Source organism: Euprymna scolopes, chromosome 8, assembly GCF_053919585.1.
Source record: "Euprymna scolopes isolate OS-2025 chromosome 8, ASM5391958v1, whole genome shotgun sequence".
Lineage (NCBI taxonomy): Eukaryota > Metazoa > Mollusca > Cephalopoda > Sepiida > Sepiolidae > Euprymna > Euprymna scolopes.
The window spans coordinates 21,863,005-21,884,927 of record NC_136489.1 but is presented as its reverse complement, the minus strand read 5'-3'; the positions used below and the strand labels follow the sequence as shown (position 1 = coordinate 21,884,927).

Below are 21,923 nucleotides of genomic sequence, written 5' to 3'. Positions count from 1 at the left end.
TGAAGCAAAAATTTTAACTATATCAGTGATGAAGCAAAAATTTTAACTATATCAGTGATGAAGCAAAAATTTTAACTATATCAGTGATGAAGCAAAAATTTTAACTATATCAGTGATGAAGCAAAAATTTTAACTATATCAGTGATGAAGCGAAAATTTTAACTATATCAGTGATGAAGCGAAAATTTTAACTATATCAGTGATGAAGCGAAAATTTTAACTATATCAGTGATGAAGCAAAAATTTTAACTCTATCAGTGATGAAGCGAAAATTTTAACTATATCAGTGGTGAAGCGAAAATTTTAACTCTATCAGTGATGAAGCGAAAATTTTAACTATATCAGTGATGAAGCGAAAATTTTAACTATATCAGTGATGAAGCAAAAATTTTAACTATATCAGTGGTGAAGCGAAAATTTTAACTCTATCAGTGATGAAGCGAAAATTTTAACTATATCAGTGATGAAGCGAAAATTTTAACTATATCAGTGATGAAGCGAAAATTTTAACTATATCAGTGATGAAGCGAAAATTTTAACTATATCAGTGATGAAGCGAAAATTTTAACTATATCAGTGATGAAGCGAAAATATCCAAAATCATGTAAATTGATCAAGTAGTTTTATTTTCATAATGAAAATCATTTTTAAACGATTAATGGGAGTTCATAGGCATTACAGCATAAATTTTGCCAGTTTGAGTTATCTTTTTTTAGATTGTTTTGAAAATGGTAGAAAGACTCTTCAGTTAGTCATAAAATTTGATTTTCTTATTCAAAAATAAAACTACTTGATCAATATTTGTGATTTTTGGAATATGTTTTCATTTTGTCAAAGCTCCGTATATTATATAGATTTTTCTTTTTAATTTTTGTGTTTTAATAGAGGAGGAATTCTGGACTAGACCCAAATTTTTCTAACTCGAAATATTGTTAAAAAGTTGGGAAAAAAAAAGAGAAGTGGTCAACAATAACCTGTTCAGTGACATGAAATATGGTTTCCATTCTGCGAGATCTACAGCTGATGTACTGTTATATAACACAGGATTAGTGAATCTCTCGACAGGAGCTTCATTTCTAGAGCAATAGCTCTTGACATATTAGACTTTAATAGAGTATGGCTTAAAGGTCTACTTCACAAGATCGCCAGCTATGGAATAGCTGGAAATGTCCTCTCAATTATTAAATCCTTTCTCTCTGATAGGCTTATAAGAGTAGTCGTTGATGGGCAGAAATCAAAAACTCATAGTATTAATGCTGGCATCCCTCAAGGTTCCATCCTCGCCCTAACTCTATTCCTGATCTTCATCAATGATCTCCCAAATCATATTCGTAAAGCATTTGTAAACATTTATATACAGATGACACTACAACCTATGGCAACACTTCAAAGGCCAGCAATGACCAAGATCTTTGTGAGTCTCTCTCTTCTGATTTTGAGAACGTGATGTGATGGAGAAAAGGTGCTAGTTAATTTTAATGCATTGAAAATCAAGTTTCTCTCCTTTCATCCTAATCGCTCCGATTTCCATCACGCCATAATCGAAATGAATAGCTCTTGTCTTGGGGAAGCTTCATGTCTTGACAAGCATCTGAGACTGACCTTCGCTTCTGATCTGAACTGGAACAGATACATCAAATCTGTTGCTAAGATTGCTGGAAAAATGGTTGGATCATTCTACCGCTTCAATAAATATCTTACTGCCGATGCAATTCTCTATCTGTAGAAGAGTCAGGTATGTCCTAAAATGAAGTACTGTTGCTACATCTTGGTAGGAGCTGCTCAGGGCACCTTATCCTGCCTTGATAAAGTTCAAAATTGGCTTTGAAATCTAGTAGGTGATGCACTTTTCACTTCCCTGCAACTTCTTTCCCACAGAAGAGACGTTGTGAGTCTGTTTCTGCTCTATTGTTATTTTCATGGCAAGTGCCCTACTGAACTCCAATCTATGGTCCCCTTGCCAAACTTTCACAAAAAAACACTCGACTAGCTACAATCCCTACATATGATTTTCCCCACTCTCTAAGTGTGCCTAAATCTAAACAGATTCCATGAACAAATCTTTCCACAAACTGATCGCTTGTGGAACACTTCCACTGGCCTGCTTCCAAGTTGAATACAACATGGTAACCTTCATCGAATTTAAACAAGTTCTTGTTGAGCCATCCATATAAACAATCAATTTCTACCTTACAGTCATTAACGATTACTACACTACTACCTTAGCTTCATTAACGATTACTACACTACTACTTTACAGTCATTAACCCTTATCCTTGAGTGGCCTTTGGACCTTGATAAGTGGTGACTCCCAAGTAAAAATAAAAAAAAGATGAACTTACCGCATCTTGGCATCTCTTGATCATCTCATTAGTGAAATGTGGCAACTGTTTGAGGTAAGAATCTTTACTCCACATGGCTTGCGTGACCATTTGAGAAAGTTCCATGGCAGACAGAGCAGGGCTCAACCAACCGTTGCTGCTGAGCACATCCACACAAGCTTGGATTAAACGAACCGCCTGCAAAGAAGAAAACATATTTCAAACAACACGTATTGATTGAACACAAGTTGCATTTTAAAAAGTATTTGAACATAAATGAAGGCAATGCAAACCTTTCCAAGAATTTCTTCAGTGTCTGATTGTAATTCTGCTGGTAACTGCATTCGCGATAAATGCGCTTGAATGAGAAGATTGGTTTTCATGTGTGGGTCGTTATATTTGGGGTTGGTCAGTTTATGGGGTAAACGAGTAGCCAGCTGAAACATAAAATAAAAATGGAAATCTTTATAGAGATAAAACAACAGACCAGAAAAGCTTTAAAAGCTTTGTGGTAATGAAACAAGTATACCACAACAAAGGCAAGTTACTCTTCTACCTACCTGGATAAGTTTTTGATGTTTTAACTGATTTTAAAGAGTTTATTCAGTTTGAAAAACACGTAATGCTGAGTTGATAAGTTAAACTGACAACAAGATAGTCAATAGGAAGATGCTGTTTTTGGAGTGTCAATAATGGCTCAAAACTCGGAAAATAAACAAAATACTGATAGAAATGCACCCAATAAATGCCCCTGTGACACTTATTGGGAGCAGCTCAATGTCAATTGTAAAACAAACCCAAATCTTTAGATGATAACATTTTTTTTTTATTGACATACAGTTGTTTTGGTATTCCTAAAAAGATTACTCATACATTCATCACATCATTTATAGATATTCAATATTTACACATCAGATCCAAAACGACGTATCCATCGTTCAAATCGATATGCATCACAATATAGCATAATCTCGGTTGCAATGCATAAAATTTCAAGAATAAAAAAAACATTATTTTCAAAAACTATTGTAAAATGTTAATACTTTCTGATATCACACCATCACCTTATACTTGCATATTTTTTTAGATTTTTATTATTTCAAGTATATACACATATCTTCTTTATAATAAATTAAAGTCGATTTCCACGCTTCTGCATTCTGACATAAATTAATAACCAGTTGGAGGCAGAGAAACTGGAAGAGCGTGCAGAATTTCGGGAGAATGCATTTTTTCTTCTCTCTTAAGCATATCATTAATACTACAAAAATTGCCATCTGCAACATGGCAGGGATTTGGCTTCTAAAATCTCAGCTTTAATTGTTTAAATTTAGACTTTGAATTAATATTTAAAATAAATGAAAGAAAAACAAAAGGCTTTGCTTTTTACCCTAATATTTTGTAGGTACACCCAGTTCTAGGGTAGCATTTAACCTCTTAATCTGATTCGCCACCCAATTAACCCAAGCCCTCATGTGTGACAGTGTCATTGGATGTGACAATAATGACGATGATGATGATGGAAAGAAAGAGCATTGTTATAAAAGATTGTTATGATATTGATTTAATACACGGACAATTTTTTGTGAATATAATGAATTGATTAAGCAGAAATCTGTTTTATTTTCCACAGTAAATTGGTTGACACGAATATTCATGAAAAAAAAATCCACTTGCTAAAAAAAGTTGACATCTTGGATTATAAAGATATCTAAAAAAAAATGTCAGAAATGGTGCCTTTTGGTAATTTGACAAGTCTGATCTCAATGCCACCCTTGTTAAGAAAAACAGTTGACCTAATTCCTTAGGGGATCGTTGGATTTGTTTGTGGGTCACCCAAAATATAGGCCAGATATTATGAGTTTCTTTGAATAGTAAAAACAAGATAACCAATTTATTTATTTTTTTACTTATACTAAATGGCATTTAGGAAAACCTTTGATTACACAAATGAAGCAAGAAGAGGAAGGACCTTCCCACATGAGTGATGATAAAAGGTAGAGACCTAATGAAGGGTGAAGGCATGGGACTCTCCTGTTGAGAGCGGCAGTCAGAGATACGGGTTTGAGGGAGAAGAAAAGTAAACTTTTTTTCAGAGCCTGAAAATTAAAAAAAAAAACTGCCTGAGATTAATTTACTGAGAATTGTGAAATGAAATTCTGTGGATTGGGACGCAGAGTCAAGCCCATCTTATTCTCAATAAAATGAAAGGCAAAAATAGCTTTGAGGACGCACTCTGTCTGAACACCATTTAGAGAAAAGATAAAAACATATTTCCTCAAAAATATACATATAGGTTTTGTGAAAACGTTTTATTTTTTATGTATACCAATCGTTTTGAAATTAGAAGCTCTGCTTGTTAAGATATAACAGAGGGTATGTATGTATAGTATTTTTTGTAACCTTCAACGAAAAATGAATCTTATAGAATTTATGACGGTAGTAATGTGATAGCTTTTCTTAATAAAACAGGATGGCCACCCACTGAAAACGGACCAATATCTGTTGTTTTGGTTCTTTCTCAATTTTACATATTACATCACTATGCATTTTTCTCTTTGAGAACTTTCTGGTTTTTCTGATACATCCATGAACCAAAATATCCAATGTTGACACAAATAATGATTGTTCCCCATGTAAAATATATCGAAGTTTGTTAGTTTGGAAAAAAATGATTGGTAAGATGAATAAAACTATAGAACTTTGGAATATAGAAAAATTCTTATATATATATATATATATATATATATATATTCATCTTCCTTTACGATAACGGTAAGTATTTCATTCTCTTTATTGAAAAAAGTATATTACTAGAAATGTCATATGTTTATGAATCTGACATTCTTAGAGAATGGTAAATGTTCTGAACACAACATTACCTGTTTCATGACTTGGTCTTCGTGATGACGGATCGGAATGGTCTCATATTCAGCAGCATTGGAAATGATTTCTATGAGACCTTTAACTTTGGTCTTGGCATTCAATGACATGCTAAACAATTCTGAAAAATAAAACAAACATTTATACAACACATCTAGCATAATGATTATATAAAAAAACATACTTATGAGATAATTGTATAAAATACATCAGTTTTACATGCTGGCATGTGTTGGGTGGCTTTTAGAAATTGACTACCAAACAAATTTATTTCTAGTCACATCTTTATTTATTCTTATCACTTTCTCCCATGTTTTTTTTTGCATTCCCCTATGAACTCAACTTGCTATCACAACTATTCTATATCTATTTACTGAAGAACTCTCATCCATTCTTTAAACATGACCATCAAAGTCTACGCTTTTACACACATCTTTATATACTGTCCAGATTTAATCTTCCCTAAAGCACTCAGAACTCCGCCTGTTGTTAAGACTCACATCACACATCCATCTTATCGTTCTAACATTATTTCTCTGCATGCAACACATGTCCTCAACCCTTATTGCCAAAGTTTCACTTCCATACATCTTCACACTGTATATGTAACAGATCGTGGATGCTGTATACAAATGACCAAGCCATGTGCAAAGTGGCATCACAGCAAAGAGAAGAAAAAGATTATGAAATAGAAATAAATGTGTGACACCCGTGAGTCAAGAGTGACAGGTAAAAGCATGTCCTATACATGGCCGGACAAAGATAGAATATCACTTGTTCAATACGGCAGTCTTGTTAAGCACTTTGGAGTACGATAAGACTTTTGAACAAGAGATAAGGCATAATTCTGGAAAGTACCTGTAAATAAATATCTGTTGTTTCTAATGAAAAAACGAAAGTCAAATTCTTTCCTGTTCTTTTGTTCTCTTGTGACCGTGTCTATATATTAACACGTGTGTAACGTTAAATATATACATGCCTGTAATCTTCCGTAGGTTGGCAGTGCTAACATTCTGCTGATTAGTAATTACACAAGTTCTTTGACCTAACTCCATTCATTCCTAATTCTTGTAATCAGACTTGCACCAGCTCCTCCTTGTATTCCAATCGAATCATTAAAGAAAATAACTCAAGATTCACATCCATTATTTCAACATTACCATACCAACAAAGTCTCCTCTTTTGCATGCATTTTTCTGTATTGTCAAGATTTTATCTTCCTCTGAAGTCCCAGCATGTAACAGAGCGTGGATGTGCATATAGCAGCAGCAGCTGTATGCAAATGAGTGAGCCGATCATTTTTTTTCATCAAACGTATGTTCTTAATCTCACCATATATATATATATATATATATATATATATATATTTTTAGGATTGATATGTAGTTTGCTTGAAGCATTGTGTTGGATAGGTGTGTAAAAGAGATTTAGAAGCCTCACATAGCTACACAACTTCCGGCCCTTCATCCAGCATGCTTTGAATCAACCTGTTACGCAAACCATTTGAAAAGGGAAAATTTTTCCGAAATTAATAATGGTATACGTCGCATAGACTTACAAGTAAGACATTTTACCATACAACTGAATAAATATATATATATAAAAAATATATATATATATGTGTATGTACTTATTGATTTGTAAATCGCCACTTGTTCTCGTCTCCTCTTACCAACAGCGACTATAATTCATTCCTCGCATTGTGACAGCCTTCTAAATCTCTTTTACACATATATATATTTTTTTTTAGATGCATCCTGATATTTCAATCTAAGGTTTTGTCTATCAGTCAATTTGTCACAAATTTGGAATACCAATTTCAATTGTAAGGCAGATAATTTAACTGGTTTTAGAAACAGCATTACTTTTTTTTGGCATTCATGCTTATATCTTCCAAGTTTCAAATCTATTAAAAATCATCTATATAATAAAGTCAAGTCAATCTTGCCCTTATTTCAATGATCAGAATATAATTTTAAACCTTATTTCAATGATTAGAATTTTAAACAAAAAATTTCATTTCAATGATCAGAATATAATTTTAACCAAAATCTTCATATGCAACTTAGGCGAATTTTTCATACATGTTTCCAGAAAATATGTGTACGTTTCATTACCTTTTAAAATTTCTTTCCTAGGTAAGATGCTTCTCTCAAAACATTCATCTACAGACGTTGCAGGCATTTTAGCTCTCACACTAATATTTATTCCGACAGCTCCTATAGTCATCGGTGACCGTTCTTAATGGAGTTATTTTTCCTAAATTATTGCAACTATTGCATGCTTTCCTTTTTACTATTGTCTGTATATTACACTACAAATGGAAATGGAATCATGTCATCTTTTCTAGGGCGACAATTTTATCGTTCCACTCTGTACACTAGATTATAAATTTAAATGCAGATCAATCTTTATTTCGAGTAGTTTTTACTTCAAGCAGTTATCATTACAAAAAGAAAAACTGAACTATCTTAAATTTTTTGTATTAAAAGTACTTATTGAATTTGTATGAACCCAAATCGATTAAAACTTATTCTTATATAAAACAATAAAAAAAATCTTGAGTCTGGCAGCATCTTAGATATTAAAATTAGAAAAAGAAGATGAAGAAGAAGACTAGTTGATACTTACCAATAGTTGTATAGTTTATATAGTAATAAGCAGCAATCATGCCCAAGTTGAGGGGAGCGACATCCATCTCATCTTCCACGCTGATACACTTGATAAAAAATTTTAAAAAATGAATAAGTTTCTACAACTTTAAAATAATATTTCCAAAAGACAACAAATTATGAATTAGATTCTTGCATTATTGAAATAAGAATAAACAAAAATGTAGTTGGTTCTCCAAGGAAATTCAAACAGTATATTTAAAGATGTATAACTCTAATAGATCAACATTTCAATATAAGGAATATATTTATTATAACAATACTAGCGAGACTCTCTGGAAATTCTATGATTGCTTTTTTTAATTGAAATTAATTTTTTGAAAGGTCCAAATACAATTAAATGTAAGAATTTTAGATGATAGTTTCATTTTATATTAAACTACTGTTCTCATCTTGAGTGTGGTTTTCACAACGTTTTGGTTGATATAACCTCCGACCTTCTTCAGGTGTATCTTGTTGAAGTCGAGAATGATTCTATCGAACTTGGGAATTTGGAAGGAATTTCGAGTAGAACCCTTTATTTACTTCATGAGGTTAGCGTGCTCTTGTTCCGTCAGCCATGACTGGATAGAGGTCCTAAGTAATTTGCAAATGTATTTTTCGGTAGCCCATAATGAGGCTGAACCTTCAACGTTCAGGAGAATATCACTTTGACAATTGATTTTTCCCAGTACTCTAACTACTGCGACACAGGTCCAAGATGAGAACAGTAGTCCGATGAATAATAATACAAATAACCAATCCTCATCTCAAAAATTCAGAAACGTCATAAAAAAAGATATATAAAAAAGATATATAAAGGTCTAATAAAACCTCATAGAGAGTACTGGGTGCCTTTCGAGAATTCATCATTGTGATGAGGGAGATAACTCCATTTTACTAAGAGATTTCATTTTTCATACAAGAATTTGGAATGCTAGAAATTATGCAACGAATTGTAAGAAAAAAAGAGATGTAATTACATTTACATTTTTTTTAAACAAAATGCGAAAACATTACAAAAGAAAAGGAATTTTTATTGAAGAAACTATTTTTTTATGTTTAAGATTTATTAATAAAAAAAGTGGTCAATGTTTTTAAAAATGTAATCTTTATAACATTAAGGAAACTTAAAAAAATGTTCTCACAGACTTCTTTTTTTAAATGTTTTCATCCTTATTTTTTTATGTTTTCATTACAACTCTGCAATTATCATTTTCCTTCTTTTTTGTAATGTTGAACATTACAGTTTTTATTATTAAAGTTATAAACTTTTTATATTCAAAAAGTCGTTGCAGCTTTCTTTTTAAAACTGTAAGCAAGGGAAATAACACTGAAAAAAAAAAAAAATCAGTTATTTCCTTTTAGTTAAAAAATGGGTACTTGTACAGTTTAATCAAGACATTAAAAAAATGAAAATATAGAAAAAAGATTATATTGCACATATCCGTTATGGAACGAAGTTCTCTAAAAATAAATTTCACTTCATTTCATCAAGTAGTTTTTTTTTTACAGCGAAAAAACAATTTATGATACTGAGCAAAAAATTTGATTTTTAGAAAGAAAAGCTAGTGTTAAAGATGGGGAGGGAGAGCCAATGTTTTAACTGGAGTTATCTCCCCATGGCATATTTAACAAATTCCATAATGGCTGACTTCAACGCACTCTCATAAGAATGTGTTTTTCTGCTGTAAAAAAAAAAAAAAAAAAAAAAAACTACTTCATCAAATTAAGTGAAATTTTTTTTTTTTGAGATCTTCAGTCCAAAACGGATACGTACAATATAACTGTTTTTCTATATTTTCATTTTTTTAATGTCTTGATTAAATTGTACAAGTACCAAAAAGATGTGTTTACATTTTAATAATATTAAATGATATAACTATTTGATCCTCAAATAATGAATCCTTTTGTTTGTTTGTGCTTTTTTTTTTTTTTAAATATTTTTAGATATTATACATCCAGAGTTATGACAATTAAAATAATACTAACTTTGTGGCTGTTGTGTATTTTTTAAGTTTTAGCAAGACATTTACCCTTTATATAATAACTAGCAGGGGTGCCTGGTGTTGCCTGGGTGTTTGTAGGTGTGTGTTGAGCAAAAAAAAAAAAAAGTGTTAGTAGGAAGGTTTGATTGAACCCATGACACAAAAGCGGAAAAGAAATTGAAAGAAAACGTGGCATCTTAACGCTACGCTATGACGCGATTGGAAATGAAAAGCGGTCAAATTTAACGATGTCAAGCAAAAAGTTGACTTGTAGAAATGGATAGTTAAGTGAATGAATTCATGCAGGCGCAGAAATGAACGTCTGACTTTCTGCCGTTTTATTTATTTGTTTCTCCACAATGTTGGGGAAAACCAACTCCCCCCCAAAAAGTGTCCAAATGAATAGCAATTGTCTGATATGAAGGGTTTCCCCCACATTGATCAAAGCTGATTGCTTTTCTGGATGTCCCAGCTGGGAAGGCCAGGCAAGTGCATTTGCTTTGATCAGTTTCGCTTTAGTCATACGAAAAAGACAAACATTGGAAAGGACGGAATGGCGGGAATTTTTTAAAAGTCGATCAAAATAAAGATAGAGATGATGCCCGTTCACAAATCGGAGATATTACAATCTAAGGAGTATAAGTTCTCACAAAATAGTAACCTTGTTAGAAAACCCTGCAAAAAAAAAAAAAAAAGCCTTTCTTGGACATACAAAAATGCTCACGGCTGTTTTGCTTTTTATATAGATTTGTAATTAAAATTGCTGTCTTCTGAAGAAGTCTACTGCTAAAGACAAAATATCAGCACAAGTTTGATTTGATTAATATTTATACAGTCATTCACTTTTTAAATTTATTTATTCAATATAGTTTAGTCTTCTACATTTTGCAGTAACCAGGAATGCACAATTGGCAGCCATTTTATTTAAGAGCCTGCTAAATTATCATTAAACAAAAATGATTACAAACCTAAAAATAGAAATCAAACAAACATAGCATTAAATGGCTGCAATTACTTACCATCTCTGAATAAAAGCAAAAGAATTAAAACTAAAAGTTGTATTATATTGTATGTAGAATTCAAATATGAAATAAAAAGTAATCTTTACCTTTGATTGCTCCAAATCATTGATCGTGTTTTCTACAAGTTCAGACAAATGGTCAGATAAATGTCGATGTGAAACGCCTAAAATAAAAACAAAAAATAAATGAGATTTTTTAGTGGTATGAGGGACTCCTACTCTATGATATTAGCAATCAAAACAAAAATATTGATAGGATTAAATATGAGAATATTAAAATCGATTTGGTTCGTTTTACAGCATATCAACTTTTTTTCGTATTATTTAATGTGCAATAATTTTCATGCTTCTTTATATCTTTGAACATCATGCTTGGTTTCGTTCTTTTGTTTTACAGCGTATCAAGTTTTTTTGGATCATGCCAAATCCAATTATTTTATGCTTCAAACATTTATTCATGGTGTTTAGTTTAGTTATTTTGGATTCAATCATTTTGGTAAAAGTTTTTATGCTACAAATTCTTAATATCTTCATCTTCGATGTTTTGTTTCTGGTGTTTGGTTATTTTATTTATTTTGTTGGTGCATTTTAAGTCATAAAACTGGTATTTTCAAACAGCCTGGTATGATAGCGCCAGCTAAAATCAATTGGAAACACATTTATTTTTAAAACATAGTGAATGAAATACTGAATTCAAACAGAATTAAGATATTAATGTAAAAAAAAAACAAAAAAAACTAACCAGAATACTCTACTTTATAAAAATTAAAAGAAGCAAAAGTTAAGATTCAAAATATTTCTTATTCTGTCAATGTAAGCATGCCAAAATTTTGCCGAGAGTAGTTTCTATAAAATATGACAAGAGAAATCTTATCAGCATTACTGGTTGAGGACAATGACGATATAATTAGATTTTATTCTTATTCTTGCAATAGTGTTATGTAATATAATAGGGATTTTTTCAGAAAAATTGAAATTAATAAAACAAACAAAAAAATGGGTGCCTCTTCATTATTAGAAATATTGAATTTCAATTAAAACCAATGATATCTACTGAATTGTGATGCTGCGATAATGAAAACATATAAAAAAATTATGAAAAACAATAAGGTAGGAAATTAATTATTAATGAAAACAGTTTTTAAAGACAACTAGTGAAAATTGAGTTTTGCTAAATTGGCCTAAGATTTTCTGTTTTCAGAAAAGATTTACCTCCTTTTTGTTATGATTCAAACTGTTTATTATTTTTTTACCAAAACTCAATTTTAATTAGATTTTTCAAAAACTATTTTCATTATTAGTTAATTTTCTACCTTACTGCTTTTCATAATTTTTGGATATATTCATTATTGTGACATGACAACTAAGTAGATACTATTGGCTTTCCTTAAAATTCAATATTTTGAATTTCAAATTTCACTCATAACGAAGATCCAAACAGATGTCCTTAACAATTGGTTGAACTTTAAATTATCGATTTTGATAAGAATGTACTTTTTGTCTCCATGATATTCCAGGAAGTATTACATTTCCTAGATATAGAAATTGATTTCCAAAGTAACCTATTTGTGGCCAGATCTTCATTTATCCGTCAGGTCCATTTTTTATATTACTTTTATAGATCAGACTATTGTTCTCATCTTGAGCATTATTTGTACAAAGTTTGGTTCGGCCTTTGACCGACCTCAGGCCAAACAGACCGAAATGTTGCAGAAATAACACCCAAGATGAAAGCAATAGTCTAATCAATACAAGTAATATAAATGAGCCCTCATCTAAAATATTCAGAACTTTAAGGTCCCTTTTTATCACTTCTTCACATGTTTTCCCAAGTTTTCCCTTGTGAACTGAACCTGCTACCTCAACTGTTCTACATCTACTAACCCAAGAACTCTCATCTATTCTTTCAATGTGGCTGTACCATATACTAAAACATCATTTATTATATTTAACTGTTTTTGATTTCGTTTCCTTTTTGTTCAGAAGTTTCAAAAAGTTTTACATAGAAGCAGCCAGGCCAATTCTAACTTACCTTGTAAATTGTAATAATTAGGGTTCTGTGTCATTCTGCGATAAAGGAACGTCCAAGTGAGATAGTCCACTGCATCTTGTTTGTTTTCAATCGTCTTGGTGACAATTTCCGCATTGAAGTGATCATGAAGACAATGGTCCAAATGACTCTGAAGGATAAATAACAAAAAAATGTAATAGTTTCTCAAACAAAATTGCACAAGAGATTTCATCTAAAAAAATAATAAAACAGTTTATATTTAAAGGGGAGTAATTCTTTGTTCTTTGTTATCTCCTTTGAGTAAACTATAACAAACAAAAAAAGAGTAACCACTTCTCAAACTAAATTTTAAGATTGTTATTTTCTAGATGAAACCTTCACAGTGTAATATTACATATTTAAAAGGGGAATAAGTCTTTGCCCTTTCTTATTTCTTCTGAGATAAACTATAACAAACAAACAAACAAAAATGTAACCATTTCTTAGCCAAAAATGAAACATTTTATATTTAAAAGGAAAGTAACTCATTGCCCTTTGCTAATAAACAAAAAATATAACCATTTCTTAATTAAAATAAAAATACTCTTTTTGATAAGAGCTTCTATTTCTATTCTATTACTTAAGATAAAAAAGGGTGCTTATCCAATTTGGATAGTATAACCTTTGCAATTGATTTTGAAGTATTTTATTTCTGACATTAGACCAGGTGTTTGTTTGTTGCAGCCAGGTGCGTGTCTATGTCAAGTACATTTGTGTCAAATGATATTTTCAGTACATTTGACCCAGATATTTACAAGTAGGACAAAATTTTGAAATCTTACACAATAACTTTATACGTAACAATGTGAAAGAATGTGGAAAAGTGAAGAACTACGATTCACAGGAATTGACGGAGTCGATTTTTCGGATGCAATCATCAATCAGTACTCATCTTGTTTCATCCTGTAAACGCTCATAATGGTGTTTCGTCTTCTCTGTCAATTATTGAAATTGGACCATCTAGTGTTTTTCTCTTATTGTGAAAATAATGTTTGTATATTTTTCTTTTATTTTGTACTTAACGGACATGGTTTTAATCGCAAAAATCATCTGTGTTGCTAATCATCACATGTGTTGCTAATCATCATATGCTTAACAATGTAATGTTGAAAAACTCAGTTGTTTATTTTATAAAATTAATATCGACAAATATATTTAATATTCCATTTCATTAAAAAAGACAGTATTCTATTTCCGTATTTCTGTGACAATATCTATCAGACCAGGTTTAACATTCAGACGATGTATATGAGGATTGTTTCACTTGCTGTCAAACGTGGGTTTGTTTATTTTAGTCAGGTGCGTGTCAAATACATTTGTTCCTACCAGACAATATCTCCAGTACATCCAACCAATAGATCCAACTTTTAAAATCTTACAAGACAATTTTATACATTAGTGTTGTAAGAACTCATCCATACACAATATATGAACACTCTCAAACTTATAAATATACCAAGATGTATCACTCTCGTGGTATGTGTGACAAACCTCATAATACGCCATCTTGCAACTCTTGTCCAGCATGTATTTAAAAAAAATTTTATTACATTTTCACCCCAAACAAGGCACATTGCCACTTTGATGTAGGGGCCTACTATTAGGGACACAGGCTACAGGGGTACTAGATGGGGAGTTAGGCAGCAAGACGTCAGGTTACACTTGAACTTCTGCATGTCAGTACAGTTGGGGAAGCAGGAACCTGGCAGGGAGTTCCAAAGTCTAGCGGTTCTGGGGAAGAAACTAAAGAAGGCTCTCTTACATCTAGGGATCTCTACTGTGAAGGGGTGGGATTGTACTGCTTGTCAGGTTTGTTGGGGGTATTTACGTAGAGGGGGTACAAGTGCTTGAAGCTCGTCGGAACATTCACCATTAAAGTACTTGTAGAACAGGCAGAGGGATGCTACATTGCGTCGATGGGACAGAGGCTGAAGCTTGGATGATAGTTCATGACCTGTTAGGTTGGCGACTCTCTTTTGAACCTTGTCTAGGAGTGAGAGACTTGTGGCAGATGCACCGGCCCAAATATGACAACAATACTCCATACATGGGAAAATGGTGGTCTTATAGAGGTACAGGATACTTTCAGGGGCCAGTAGCTTTCTAGCACGGTAGAGAGAATCTACCTTTTTCGCAGCACTCCTGGCAATGCTCTTAATGTAATTGTTCCAACTCATGTTTCCTGTGAACGTTAGGCCGAGGAGTTTAAAAGATGTGCTTTCAGATAAAGAGTCTTTGGCCATTGCTATTAGTGGTATTACAAATACAAATACCTTTTTTATATACTATATCTATGTGTCAGGATCTCTTAATGACCTCTCCAGGCTACAAAAAAATGTGAAAAGAAAAGTTCAAACTTACCTCCACAGGTAAAGGTTCATACAAGAACTTTTTGAAAAATTCTTTCTTTGAACTTTGACAAAGGATAACAGCTTTTCCTTCTTGATCTTGCAAGGGTCGGTTAGCATGACCAAGCATTTGAAGAACATCTGTCACTGGATAGTCTTCATAACTGCAGATAAAACAACCAAAACATTCAGCATTTACATAAAACAAATATTTCAGGGAGGAAGAGAGAAGCAATTTTAAAAAAAAATACAAGGTGCTTGTTTACATTAGTGATCATTTAAACCAACACATTTCAGGTGAAAACATTATTACATACTTGTGTCATGGCACAATTGGAATATGATAAAAATTACAGAAAAATGATCTAGTAGAAAAATAATTACAAGTAAAAACAGAATTTATCAACTTATCAAGTTTTAATTATTTTTTGATGTGCAAGAGTTGTGCAACCAATTCAGCATGACAAACAAGGTAGATAACACTTGACGTGAATCAAACAATATTTGGAAACATAATTATGGCTGATTTTTATTTAAAATACTTCTAGCACATCACCTGCTGGACCATTTTTTGTAATTTTAAGGATTTATACTAATTTCACCAAAATACATAATTATGTGATAATGTTTTCACCTGAAATGCGTTTAAAAGAACATTAATGTAAACAAGCGGCAAATGTACAAAAAAAAAATTTTTTTTTAATTTATCAAACCAATTTAATCAGGAAAATAACTGGGAATTTTTTAAATACCTTTGAGATATTTTATGTTTCATTGTGATTTGCAATAAAAATGTAGTCAAGTGAGACAAACATTTAAAACATCCGAAAGCAAATAATTCTGACAAATTTAATGGAATTTTAAAAATTTATCTTTTAATAAACATTTCTTTGGCACATATTTAGTACATTTAACATATTTATTGAGCACTGTCAATAACCTCATTATATTCATTGGTTTTTACCCTTGGGTACATGTAATTAATATATATATATATATATATATATATATATATATATATATATATATATATATAATCCATTTTTTTTTTTTTTTTGTTAAAACAATGAATTTGTTCACATTTCACAATAGAAAATGTATAATTATAGGTGTTATGATATTTATATTTTGAGTGGTTCTCTCCTCTTGGTCAAAAACAGTAAAAAAATTAATAAAATTGAAACAGAGATGAACCGGAATTTTCAACTTTGAACAACATCTCTTCCTTGTCTAAACATGCAAATCAGTTCACACGTAATTCCTCTACTGTTTGGCAAAGAAAAATCTTCTAAAAAATGCAGGTGTCTAACATCATACTAGTTATGAATTTGTTAAAAACAACTGATTCTTTCTTCTGCTATGCCCAGCCGGAATAAATGCCAGACAGAAACATTTCACAGCAATCACCGCTTTGATATACCCACGCGTACGAAGAACGCGCAGGACCATGATGTTGTGATGCGACCATATGCACACATAAAACAAAAGGAACTATGTTACACTCCCTCATGTATATTCATACATACAGTAAACAGGCTGGAACATTCGAGAAAGCCTGTATACAAAGATTTACCCACCAAAATCAAATTAGTTTTCCCTCCAAATTCTCAACAACAAGCACATGCTTGAGGAAACTCTGTCTATTTAGACATAAAATAGCATCACCAAGAATGCCACAGAACAGCCAACGTTTTCTCTTCAATTTCTCCAGCTGTGTCGAGGAAATTTCGTCCACAGGAGATGTTAAAACCCTCGTCATGATTTTATATGCAACAGGCATGAACTTTAATACCCAGTGTGGAAATTTAGCAGATCGAGTGAGGATTTAAGTCTACTTTTAAACAATCTTATTTTGAACTACTGTTTTTATGATATGAACGCACACACATATCCGCTTATATGACTTATGGAGTGTTCTTCTCAAAAATAGACACAATGAATCTTAAACCCACATGTGAAACTCTTATCATAAAAATATCAGTAATTTCAAGCCTCATGTTAACCTCACAAAATCCTCACTTCATTAATCCTTCATTATATTTTGTTGGAACGATTTAAACTCATATTCCTAACACGTAAAGAAATGTTTATTTCATTTTAATAATGTGATTTTGTATTCTTTGTCAAGTATCGTTATTTTCCAGATTTCATTTTTATTTCTTTATGTAAAGATGTGGATTGGTGAAACCTTCTATTACTCGGCGTTCTCATTAAATTTACTTTTAATGGTCCCGTGAATACACTCCCACGATTGCTGATTCCCTACTTCCATAAAAATAGCAATATTCAACATCCGTCCTATAAATTGATAAATCCCGATTATGGATTGGTTACCCTACCGATCACCCCCATCTTAAACAGTGAAGACGTCATATATAAGTAAAATATTAGATAAACATTTGACAGTTTGTAGACATTAAAAAGAAAAAAATATTTTCATTATTAAACGTTCTTTATTGACCAACACTTTTTAAAATCTTCTTCACTCATTCATACATTCCATTAACACCATTCACCATCTTGCACCTGTATCAAGGTCTCATTGTACCAAAATATTAAATAAATGTAGATGTGTGTGTGTGTGTGTGCACTGACCCACAATTGACCAATATATGCACTGGTACTTGTTTCGGCATTCACCCTGGGGCGGTTGTAAATTCTTTAATATTTTATCAAATAGAACCAAACAAAATTCATTCTTTTCTCATTACTAAGTTCATCTCATGTCACTATCAGACTTGGTGTAATGTTTATTTTGTATACTGGCATATGTTTGACAGCTTTCTGAAACTGACTTTAAAAACTAACCTACCTCTGACCAGGTTTTTATCTATCCCTCTTTCTCTTAAATCCATCTTTATCACTTCCTCTCATGTTTCTATTGGCTTTCTTCTATCAATTGACCCTACTACCTCAACTGTTCTACATCTACCAACAGAAAAACTCGCATCCATTATTCTAACATACATGCAAAGTCTCATCTAATGTGGTCCAATTTTAATCTTCCTCTGAGATGATCAGATCTATAGATTCACATTATACAACTATTTTATTTTTTTTCCATATCATTTCTCGCCATGCAACACCTATCTTCAATTCTAAGTTTTACTTTCATACATAGTTATAATGTGTATACATGTATTCTTCTCTCAGTTGATAGTAGTAATATTTTGCTGATTAATAGAAATTCCTTGAACTTACTTCATCCATTCGTAACTTTTTCAAACACATAATTTTAATTATTAGGACTAAGACAACAGAATATCTTCATCATTGTTTTCCGACGCAGACACACTAGCAGCAGTTTCTTACCGTGTTCAAAACTAAAACATTCTCAAGAAAACAATAACATAAAAAATTATGATGCAACTTACGAATGTGCTTTTCCGTCATAATACTGTGTGTCCAAAACAATTGTAAGATGTGCAGACATCGTCATGCCCCATGCGAGGCTACGTGATGCAACAACCACCTGAACAGCTCCGATCATGAATAGTTGCTCAACCACTTTGCGTTCAGCATCGTTGAGGCCTTCGTGCAGATAGGCTACACCATTACTGATGGTCTCCTTCAGCGTCTTTTCATCAGGTTGAAGAAAAAGAAAAGTAAACGTAAACATTGTTGTCAGGCTTTCCAAATCTTTCAAAATCATGTATCCTGTCTCTTTTTTAGGAGTGAAATTTGATACAAACTCTACACTAGCATTTAGTATAAATGAATACAATGTTTTTTTGTTTTTTTCTAAAGAAAAATTGCAAAATCAGCAAATAAATTTGCAAGAAATATGACCAGAAAGTGAAAAAATTCAAAGTCATTGGTTGAACAAAATCATCTGTTCAGTTAAAGAGGGACTGGGGGTGAAAAAAGCAGTTGGCTAGGGACAGCATTTCAAACGAGGCGGATGGTCATGGACAGTGTTTCGAAAGAGGCAGTCAGTAGACATCATTTTGAAATAGGTGACTGACCAGAGACTATTCTAGTTTCTGTTTGGCATAATATAAGCATACTGTCAACTGATAGTCTGTTGAGGCACACTTGTAGCAACATATTTCAGGTTTAATGTCACAAGAATCATCTGATCCTCCTCCCTTATTGACGATTGTTCATTTGACAATATTTCATTTTTTACATGTAATTCATCAGAGTAACAATATGACACTGTGTGATGTGGAACAAAATACGTGGCTGGTCTAAGCTACTGACAGACAGAAAATCCCCTACTGAAAAGAGTAAGTTCACTAGTAAATAGAAGTCACCTGACTCATGGTGGTAACCCCATATTATTCAGCGCATGCAGATTTCAATATTTTGTTTAATTAAAGAAACTGTTGAGAAAGCATGTTATCAAACAAAGTCAAGTAAATATGCAGAAATTGGAGGTAGAAAAATAATTTTTTAAAAATTTTAAAGTTAGAAAATAAATTTAAATAAAAATATATTGAAAACTTTTTTAAATTAATAGAAAAAAGAAAAATTAAATCAGTTTTTTTTATATAGTTTTAAAGGTTTAAAAAACTTACTATATATATATATATATATATATATATATATACACACATACACATTGGAGAGTTTGAATAACCTACTAGACATCATCTTCGAGTGTCTTTGGTTTCTCTATACAAAGATTTGCCAGGAAAACCTAAGATATAAAGATACTTAACACTATAAGTACACACTGATCAAATATTCAAAGTAAGTATTTTAAGATGTTCTTGACATGGCTATACATTGGCTCATACGATGAATGGCTCATACTTCTTCCAGTGACATTGCTTCAAATAACAACACTTATCAAGATACTCCACAAGACCAGATGAATCTTTGTCCTAGAATCCAGTAAAACCAAGGAAACACAAGAACAATGTACTATAACAGAGTTTACTGGTCAACCGGGGAGAAAATATGCTTCTAAACTATACTTGGGAGACATGGTCATTTAAATAAATAATAAAATGGTAAGCACTATTTTCTTTAAAAGAATTGATTTTTTCCTATGAAAAAATAATGTTTCAAGGTACAGCATTAAATAGTAATAAGCAATATTACACCATTATTTTTTTAACTCAGTAAATTTCGCCTTTGCAAAAAAAGTCTACAAGATGAACGACTTTAAGGAAATTATTTTTTTATGTTAAATCAACAACATGAACTGCTGAACTAAGTAGAGAGCAGAAGAAAGGCAGTGGAAAGCTGACGACAGACAACGAAAATGAAGTTAATATGAACTTTACTAACTCAACGTTTGATAGGTTGAGAAACTTTAATGGAATATTTGAATATATATGCATCTCACATAGAGATCAAATGCTAGTCCAAGAAAATAGCCTCTTGATTTCTGAGAACTTAAGTAAAATTAAACAAAAAAATATTTTTTTGAAAAATCATTTTCATTAAAATTGTTATTCAGAGATACATACTTTTATTTAAAACATATTTTTGTCTAACACTCATCATATAACCAACATATAAATCGAATTACAAAATACATTCAGTTTGTTATCATCTAAACATATCAATGATATAATTTTTTTTTAAATAATTATTTTTGATGGTGAAAAGAAAAAAATGTGAAAATACCTTATCTGTTATTTTCCCCAAGAATGGTTCCAAGTCGGTTTCTGTGACATGAAGGAATTGGCTGGGCTGCATGTCTGCAGCACAAAATGTAAGGATATCTATCGCTGTCAAGCGAGTCTGCTTACGTGAGGGAACAAACACAATCACAGGTTTCTTGGAAGAATGTCGCAGAATAGCTTGGTAAACAGGTTTTGCCATGGCAACAATACGGGAAGCATTGTGGCTGATATTAAAACCCTGAAAATCAAACGATGATACAGAGATTTAGAAAAAGAAGAATGGCTGGCATTAAATGAATTTAAAACAAAGATGGTAGAGGTTAAAAATAAAAACATGAATCTTAATTATTGAATAGAAACCTAGTTACAGATAGCCTAAATAACCCGTACCTTTCTCTGCCTCTCCTCACCCAGTCTAATATTCCATACAAGCACTTATTTGTAACTAGCATGGGAGTATGAATAACAAATTAAAAGAGTTAAAACGTTTGTATAACATTTTTCTTTAAAAACTTTCGATGCATGTGTACATTGGTGATCTTTTAAACCAACGCATTTCAGGTGAAAACATTACATAATTATGTGTCATGGCAAAATTGGTATAAATTCTAAAAATCATGAAAAATGATCCAGTGTGTTAGATGCATTTTTAACAAAAAATCATCCACAGATACATTCAGTTAAAAAATGAACGACCCTTAATTTAAGTCAAGGGAGAGAAGTCAGTTTTTTATACTGAATTGGTCGTACATTCTACATTAAAACAGAATAAAATTCGATAAGTTACATTTTTACTTGTAATTATTTTTCTACTAGATCATTTTTTGTAATTTTTGGAATTTATACTAATTTTGAAATAACACCAAAGTATGTAATAATGTTTTCACCTGAAATGCGTTGGCTTAAAAAAAAATCACCAATCTACATAAATACAAAGACTTTTCTCTTTTTCATTTTCTTCTCTTCTATCACGCTTTTTCTCCTACCCCCCCCCCCAAAAAAAAACAATCACTGTAAACCTTCTCTATCCCACAAACTAATTTTGTGTGACCCACAAAGCAAATTCCATATCAAATCATCCA

At 31.7% G+C, this 21,923-nt stretch overlaps 1 protein-coding gene across 2 annotated transcripts in view; it reads right to left on the bottom strand.

Annotated features, from left to right (window-relative positions):
* LOC145283504 (U5 small nuclear ribonucleoprotein 200 kDa helicase-like) overlaps positions 1-21,923 on the bottom strand; it is a 137,135-nt gene that overhangs the window by 7,932 nt on the left and 107,280 nt on the right. For both annotated transcript variants that reach the window (XM_080132336.1, XM_080132337.1), the window contains exons 33-41: positions 20,843-21,079; positions 18,637-18,839; positions 15,276-15,426; positions 12,897-13,044; positions 10,952-11,028; positions 7,836-7,923; positions 5,204-5,325; positions 2,615-2,758; positions 2,343-2,519 (exon numbers count right to left, since the gene is read on the bottom strand). In XM_080132336.1, coding sequence (XP_079988462.1) covers positions 2,343-2,519; positions 2,615-2,758; positions 5,204-5,325; positions 7,836-7,923; positions 10,952-11,028; positions 12,897-13,044; positions 15,276-15,426; positions 18,637-18,839; positions 20,843-21,079 — 1,347 coding nt within the window. The remainder of the gene's footprint in view (positions 1-2,342; positions 2,520-2,614; positions 2,759-5,203; positions 5,326-7,835; positions 7,924-10,951; positions 11,029-12,896; positions 13,045-15,275; positions 15,427-18,636; positions 18,840-20,842; positions 21,080-21,923) is intronic.